The sequence below is a fragment of the Nannospalax galili genome, unplaced genomic scaffold (assembly GCF_000622305.1).
Source record: "Nannospalax galili isolate Female #2095 unplaced genomic scaffold, S.galili_v1.0 scaffold676, whole genome shotgun sequence".
Taxonomy (NCBI): domain Eukaryota; kingdom Metazoa; phylum Chordata; class Mammalia; order Rodentia; family Spalacidae; genus Nannospalax; species Nannospalax galili.
The window spans coordinates 1,162,269-1,170,989 of NW_008337446.1; the positions used below are offsets into that span (position 1 = coordinate 1,162,269).

Consider the following 8,721-nt stretch of genomic DNA (forward strand, 5'->3'; position numbering starts at 1 on the left):
AATATCACATATGATTAAATTCTGAATTTAGAAATAGAAACAATCACTAACCAGCCCAACACATATGCCTCAATGTGCTTAATAACAAAGAAAATAAGGGACTATTTCTAAAAGTGCATTAAAAAGAAAAAGGGATAGTTTTAAAGGTAATTGTAAGTCAGGAACATAAAATTCATAATTTTAACATTTTTTCACATGAATATAAGCAGTTATTTGAATACAATTATTCAAAAGCATCATACGGGTATCTGTGAAACCATATTTTCATTTTCTATAGGAAAATAAATTCCATATTTATCTAGCAAGCATACTTAAAAAGAAGACTCTATCAGTAAGATCATAGCTTGCATTATATCAGCATACTGACCACAAAAGTAATTTGTTCCAATAAGCTTGGGTGAACAGAGATAAAATAAGTCTATATTAAGGCTGAGCACGTATCTATATTCTCTCACCCATGAAAAGAATTATTCTCCGAACCAAAGTTAAAAATCAGCACAACCAATGTTAAAATACAAATTGGTGACATATCAGAGGTAAAGCCACTCTAAGGTCTCTAAAATGAAAAGCATTATGCTATGTTTGCACCATGGTTACAGACCCAAGGAGAAAATTAATAAAATCTTACCAATGCTGTTTCATGAGACTGTGGCTGTTTGAAATTAATGATTTCCAAAGCGAGTGTTTTTTTTACTTTGGCTAAATCTGCTTCTCTGGCTGCTTGTAGTAAAGAATGACCTTTAAATTCATCTGTCAATGAAATAATAGTTGACATATAGTTATATGTTATAAAAAATAATCTGCCAGGCATGGTGGTGCAAACTTATAATCCTCATAATTGAGAGACTGAGGCAGGAGGATTATATGAAGCCAGACTGGGCTACATAGTGAGTGTGAGCTCAGTTTGTGAGAGATTGTCTCAAGAACACAACCACCACCACCATACAAATATAATTTTTTAAAAATGTATGTGTAGGTAGGAAAATTATTAACTTTATATACCTCTCTATTTTAGATACAAAGGATGAAGGTAAATATTATGGGAAAATTTTGAAATATATCTATACTCTGCATTCTGTTTGTTTTATGAGACAGGGCCTCTAAGGTGTCCTGGAACTCATTAGGAAGACCAGGCTAGCCTCAATCTCTCAGACATTCACCTGCCTTGGCCTCCCGAGTGTACCACCACACCTGCTAAAATGTGTATGCTTTCAGAGTTCAACAGTTTTAAGATAGACCATCTAAAAAAAAGCAGGTAATTTGTGAACACATACACTGGATTACTTTATAGTCTTGAGATACACATACACACATACACGTTGACATTAGGTAAAAACTGTTAAATGAAAATTTCACTAAAGAGAAAAGATACACTGACCCATTTTTTGGGTACTGTTATTGTTCTTGCTACTATTACCGCTATCAGAACTAAATATGAGTAATGGAATAGAAAATGAAATTTTAGAGAAACATTTTAAGTGTTCTAGTATTTAAGTCTTGACACAGTGAGAACTTCCAAAATTTGAAAATTTTTCAAAGAACAATTAAGTACCTACATAAAGAATAATTTTGGATTTTTATTTTCAATTTCACAAATTTTGCTTCATTTTATACTCAGTTATTTAAAAAGCTGAAAACTGTTCTAAAGCATGCAAAATGAAGCATGTTTTTAATATGGTAAGCAACAATTTCAGATCTTCTTATGTTTGGACCTATGCACCTGCATGGTACTGTGATCTTTCTTCTGAGAATCCCACTATATTTCCCTGTCTCTAAAAACACAGAGCGATATGCAGACCCCTATTCACGTATACTGTATGCCTTATGAACTATTAGTCACTGGTGAAAGCCTCCGTTTAGCTACTTTAGACCAGCCTTTGGATAAGCCTTCCTTTTCCTTGATACTGCACAGGATACCTTAGCATAGACTTGCATTTAGCTTTCATAAAGACCTATCATCATCGCTGTATTTGCTTATGGTAGTCTTCTTACCTAGAGCAGAGTTTGGCATATGGTAGGTTCTCAATAATATTTGTTGCATCAATGCCCAATATTTCTATAATAAGCTATGGTTAGAGTTCAAGAAATGAGCCAGTTTTATATAAACTTTTATTTCATGATTTTTAGAATAGTGTGTGTGTGTGTGTGTGTGTGTGTGTGTGTGTGTGTGTAGGCATCCACATGCCATGAGGTGTGGGATGTGTGTAGAAGTCAGAGGACAGACACTATGGGGTATCAGGAATTGAACTCAGGTGGTCAGGTTTGCATGGCAAGCGCTTTTACGAGCTAAGCGACCTTGCTGGCCCTATTTCATGTTTTTAGTTTAACACTGTTAATTCCTCAAAGTATAAGGCATTACAAATTTAAAAACAAAGATTAACTGAGATGAAAATAAACCAGTAAATACAAATTACAAAATTATATACTTTGATTTAATGATACAAGTAGGAACAAATGAAGTCAAGGAATTTATAAGCAGACACATATGAAGAGCTGGACCCTGACAACTACATCATTTAGCTTTACAAAAAGAATAAATAGAAAATAAAAAAGAAAGTAGATGATATGTGGAATGATATGGTTAGAACATGCTATAAATATTCAATAATTGTTAAGGGATTCATCCCCAGTAGCCTTAAAAACAAACAAACAAACAACAATAAAAACTCTAGGAAACAAGAAAGAACTCTTTACAAAAACCCGGAAGTCTTGAAAAATTCATTAGAATTAGACTTTAAAAAATATTGTGTGTGTGTGTGTGTGTGTGTGTGTGTGTGTGTGTGTGTGTGTGTGTGAGAGAGCGGAGAGTAGTTGTGTGTTAAAGACTACAGAATTCATGAAGTATATGTCTGGACATGAGGGTTATGGCAGAGGCAGGCAGGTCTCTGTGAGTTTGGCCTGGCCTACATAGCAAATTTCAGGCCAGCAAGGGCTATATAAATGAGACTCTGTCTCAAAAAACAAAGAAAAAACCCAACCAAACAAAACAGAAATGAAGATTAAAAACTAGTACACTTGTAAGAAGGTAGGGATATTGTCTAAGTTAGACAAAATATTAGCCCTAATAATGCAATACAAATATGATATTCCAACACAAATATGATATTCCAATTCATAGCTCACAATATTGATTTTAAGTTATAAATACATACAAGTTAGTCTTTCCCGGAGCTCAGGAGTTGGAGCCATATCCACAGCACTTTTGCCATGGCAGTTGACTAAGGTAGGATCAGCACCATGGCTAAGTAACAAGGAGCAGACTTCCACACGGTTCTTGGAAGCAGCCTCATGTAGTGGCGTGAACTGCCAGAGATCCATAGCGTTAACACAAGCTCCATGCTGAATTGAGGAAGAAATTTGGCATTAGTAATCATTTCCCTGGGTGAAACCAGACTCAGAAAATGTATTTCACTGAAATTATACTTAAACTTTTCAATATATAACTATTTTAAATTTAGCTTTTAAAAATAGCTTAAGTTGAAGCCAGCCATGGTGGCACATGCCTTTAGTCCCAGGCAGAGGTAGGTGGTATCAGTGAGTTCAAGGCCAGCCTGGTCTACATAGCAAGTTCCAGGCCAGCTGGGGCTACAGGGAAACCCTGCCTCAAAAAGACAATCAATCAATCAATCAATCAATCAATAAATAAATCAATCAATAAATAAATAAAATTTAAAAAATAGCTTAAGTTGAATCTTTAAAATTTCTAAGCAGTGGAAAACTTTAAAAAAATTATCTTATTCACATAAAAATATAATTATCTACAAGATCATGAAGTATCAATAAGTTAAAAATGAAATAAGCAAATGCTACCCAATATTTTTAGTTTCTCTTACCTTCAATAGAAGTTCTGTGACTTCATAATGTCCATACGAGCATGCATTATGAAGAGGTACAAGTCCACTAAATGAAAAGAAACAAATCAAAATACTTGAAATTTTAAACACCTTATAATAATTTGTGAAGTGCTAAAAAAACAAAAACAAACAAACAAACAAACAAAAAAACCAATGTATTCCAATCTACTTAAAGTACTTTAGGAATTCAAGAAAGAGGCTAGGTCTTTAATCTCAACACTCAAGAGGCAGAGGTAGGGAGAACTGTGAGAGTGATGCCAGCCTGGGTCTAAGAAAATGAGTTCCAGGCCAGCTCACAGCTACATAGATACTTTGTCTCATGGAAACAAACAGAAAATCCAAAGAAGAATTTGAATTCAAAAAAAGAATTCAAAGCAGAGCTTATATTCACACCTTTTACATTTATTTTGTGGTTTTTGTATATGAGTCTTAAAAATAATGAAAAAATACCAATTACAAGAATTGTTAGATAAAAGACCATGTGCCAATAAATAAATATAAACTTACTTTATATATCAACTATGTGAAGGGCACAATAACAACCAATGAACTGAAATATTCCTGCTATTTTAGTTCACTTTCATGGCAATTTCTAGTATGAGTTAAGTATCCAAAATATTATCACTTTTATATTAGAGTATTCTAAATGAGATTTTGAAATATCCTTTTTTGCTGTGTGCATCTCTTAGTGACTTACCTATTGTACACCCGTCTGCTTTCAGACATGAACAAGGAAACAGGGATGTTAAAGGGTACCAGGCCCTTATGTTCCTATACCAATGGGACACCATTCATACAGGGCACAAAGCTTCATGTAGGCAAGAAAGAAATAGCAGGAAAAAGAGCAGACTTGATATTTTATTTATTTTTTTAATATTATGTATATATGTGTATTGCTTGTACCCCTGTCATGCAGTGCCCACAAAGGTCAGAAGAGAGCATCGGGTCCCCTGGAATAGAAGTTACAGGCAGTTGTCAGCCACCCTATGGGTGCTGGGAATTGAACTTGGGTCTTCTTCAAGAGCAGTTAGTGCTCTTAACAGCTGAGCCATTTCTTCAGCCCCAAAAGAACAGACTTGAAATGGATAGACTGCCCTCTCTTTATCTGTCTCAAGTACTGAGTTCACTTCTGCTCTTCCTGACACAAAGAGGAGAAATGCCCTCTAGGGCATTTCTCTTTTATGCTGCCAAACACAGAGTATGATATAATTTACCTCATATGGGTAGGGTCAATTAACCTTTGGATTTAAAAGGTAGATAATGAGAAATGTTAGCTCTTCATATATGATGGCAAACAACGTCCACATACCTTTGGACACTACAGAGGAAATTAAAGTCTTCCAAAATTTGCCAATTCATAAATAATGACATACTTTTTTGCTTCCCATTCATGCTCTTCCCACATCAATGTTTGTAAAGACAGTCTAGATTTTAAGTTATTAAAAATTTCATTGGGATAAAAACCCATTAAACTAAAAAACTTTTTATTCATTACTTTATTAATAAAAGATGATCTTCTTAACAGCTGAAGAATATGGCAAGTATACTACTAGACTACCAAAATTTTCAATATTTTTCTTTCTAAAATGCAATTAAAGAGTTGAAAATGATTACAGTTGAGAAAAATAATTTCAAATAATAAAATTTTAATAGAAATTAATTGATATAAGAAATTATTATGAGAAATATATATAACAGTACATGAAAATAAGGTCTAAAATCAAACTTGGGAACATTCTTTTTCTTTTTCTTTTTTTAAAATGTGTATAGGTATTTTGCCTGTATGTATGTAAGTGCACCACATATGTGCAGCACCCAACGAGGCCAGAAGAGGACTTCTGATCTCTTGGAACTAAAGTTACAGACAGTTGTTAGCCATCATATGGGTACTAGGAACCAAACCTGGGTCCTCTACAAGAGCATCTAGTACTCTTAACTACTGACCCATTTCTCCAGCCTATTATGAACATTCTTAATAAGTGTGATATATGACTTGCTTTGAAGCTTAAAGGTTTAGGCTACCAAATAATGAAAATTAAGCATAATAATCTATGAATGGAATCATTTGCAGGAATTAAAGGGATGCACCTACCCTTTATCTTTTGCATGAACATCAGCACCATGCTGTAGAAGAAGCTGAACTATACGAACTCTGTTGTAGCCCGCTGCTAGATGCAAAGGAGTAGACTGGAAAAGACAAAAAAATATCCCTTCTTTAGGTTAAAAAAAAAAAAAAAGATTTTGTAATTTAATTTGGATTCATTTAGATTTAAATACAATGACTGTTAACAAAAATAATGGGTTAAATGGCAAAAACTTAGTTTCTAGATATATGAGAGAAAATTTTAATTTCAGTGCCATCTGGTATGGTTTGAATTTGGTCACTAATCTAACATTGTCCTAGTGTTGGGGCCTTATAAGTGAAATTAATGTTTCATAGCTGGAAGCAAGGAGGGTTTTGGAGGAACTGGTATCACAAAAGAGGGCACCTATAAACCAAGTCTGGTATTGCTTAGCTCACCACTCCCTTGCTTCCTTTCTCTCCAACCCCTCTGCTCCCTGTCTCCCTCCCTCCTCTGTCACACACCATTCACTCAACTCCTGTCATGTGATGTTATCTACCTTTTTGTGACACAGGCAAGGGGCCCTTGCCAGATGCCGGCACCATGCCATCTGGTCCTTCCAGCAACAAGAATTAGGAACCAAATAAACTTTTCTTTATAAAATAGTCATTGTCAGGTTATGGCAACATAGAATGAACTAACAAACCTTTCATCTATGTCCCTTACTTGGTTTTCAAGGTCTTTAATAATTGAGCTCTATCCCCACATTGCTTCTTTCTTTCTTTCCAATAAGAACCACTGTTATTGTTCTAACTTAAAAGCCCTATAAGGGATTATATTCCTCATAACAAAATATTCCTCCTGATTCTATTTAAGTTCCTTTAAGAATTGTTTGAAGAAGCTTTAGTGAAAACCGAAGGGACAGCCTATCATATTTGGTCCAAGACTTCTAGCAATGATGCAAAATTCAAGTGCTACATGGGATGCAATAAGATACGGCAAGACACTATTTAATCTGCTTTCTCATGTACCACATATACAGTATAAATACAAAAGGGAAATACAGTTTCTTCTCAACTAATTTCTGCTACATTTTAATTAGAATCAAGTTATTAAAAGATTCCTGGCAAAAATTTCATATATAGTAATCAAATGCCTCACCTTTTTAAAAAGCCAGCAATACCTTTAATTAAAAACTTCTCTGCAGTTGCAACAATCTGTCACTTTTGCTCATTTCAAGTTAATACTCTGTTTTTCACTTAGGCGCTAATGTACTTTTTTTAATTTTTACTGTCTACTATTTAGAGTCTTACACTTAAACAAAATTTCAATTTATTTTCTCCACCTTTCCACATGTCAAGATACAAAAGAATTATGCTATCTAGTATTTTTTTCAAGGTACTCCATAAATTATATATTTCAGACAGTCTTTAAGTATAGAAAACATACAAAACTATTCATGAGTAGATGAGGCAGGCCAGGTGAGTCTTGAACAAGTCAAGAAACCCAAGTCAATTCCCAGATCTGAGGCAACCAACTCCATGAAAGTTCTAGCACCTCTATGTCTGGCTTCTTCATGTGTAAAAGAGCAATAAAATCACCTGTCCTAAGCTATTTCAGTAACTTACCAAGTTTTATACCACGAACACTTAAAAACGTAAGATGGCATATAAAACTGACTTCCATCTTCATCTTGTCAGGCACGCCCTGCGAGGTTCTGCTTTCACAGGGTTGGGAGTCAAGGATAGGCAAGCTGCCTGCATGACCCTGCAGTTCCACTGAATAAAGCTCAAATTAACCTTTTTTTTTCTTCCTTTACTATTTTGAAGATCCTGGCCCACCATCTTCTAGTTTGTACTGCTTCCTGCCTAGAAATCTGCTGTCGCCCTTATTTTTGTTCATCTGTGCATGTGCTTTTTCTATTTTAGTATTTTCTCTGTATTAGCACACTGAAGCAATTTAACAATGCACCTTGGCATAGTTTTCTTCATGATATTTATTTATTCATTTATTTATGTATTTTTCCAATTTTTATTGAATTTTTGTGCATTTTATACATACATCTTAATAGTTCGACCCCCTTCACTATTTGCACACACACCCCAAGCCCCCTTGCCAGATTTCATGTACTCTGCCATATATGTTAAGGCCTATTGAGTCAAGTTTGTGTCCCCAGATGTCCCTCAGTAAGAGTTGATCCACTGGAACCTGGTCAACCTACTTAGCATCACTCCTTTAAAGAAGACCAAGTCTCCCTCACCTAGCAGTGATCATTTGCAAATAGTTCCTCAGCTAAGGTTGGGGCCTCTTACCCATTTCCCAACTTCTGTGCTGAGTTGTTGTCTGGTTCTAGTTTACATGGGTCTTGTACATGCTGTCACCATTGCTTTAAGTTCATATGAGCAAGTTCCCAGGACCCAGAAAACTGTTTCACTGTGGTCATCTACCACCCTTGGCTCTTACAGCCTTTCTGCTCCCTCTTCTGCAATGGTCCCTAAGCCCTGGGTGGCAGAGGTTTGATGTAGGAGTCCTAAACAGGGGCATACACTCTGCAATTTCTTTTCTCCACATTTTGGCCATTTGTGGCTTTCTGGGTTGATCACCACCTGTAACATAAGGAAACTTTACTAGTGAGAGTTGAGAGATGCATTAATATTCTCTCTGCACCCTGTTCTGCTAAGCAATGTTCCCTGAGTCCTGGGTATAGAGGTTGCATTGTAGATGTGTCACTTAAGGCTGGGCATCTCAGACATTTATTCTGTATTTGATTAGTTATGGAACTCCGCAATAGTCTCCATCTGTTG

General features: G+C 35.3%; 1 protein-coding gene across 1 annotated transcript in view; it reads right to left on the reverse strand.

The window, feature by feature from the left end:
- The window catches only part of Tnks (tankyrase), a 214,673-nt gene that overhangs the window by 64,687 nt on the left and 141,265 nt on the right, over positions 1-8,721 (reverse strand). The window contains exons 6-9 of the mRNA XM_008832600.2: positions 5,947-6,041; positions 3,834-3,900; positions 3,153-3,339; positions 629-750 (exon numbers count right to left, since the gene is read on the reverse strand). Coding sequence (XP_008830822.1) covers positions 629-750; positions 3,153-3,339; positions 3,834-3,900; positions 5,947-6,041 — 471 coding nt within the window. The remainder of the gene's footprint in view (positions 1-628; positions 751-3,152; positions 3,340-3,833; positions 3,901-5,946; positions 6,042-8,721) is intronic.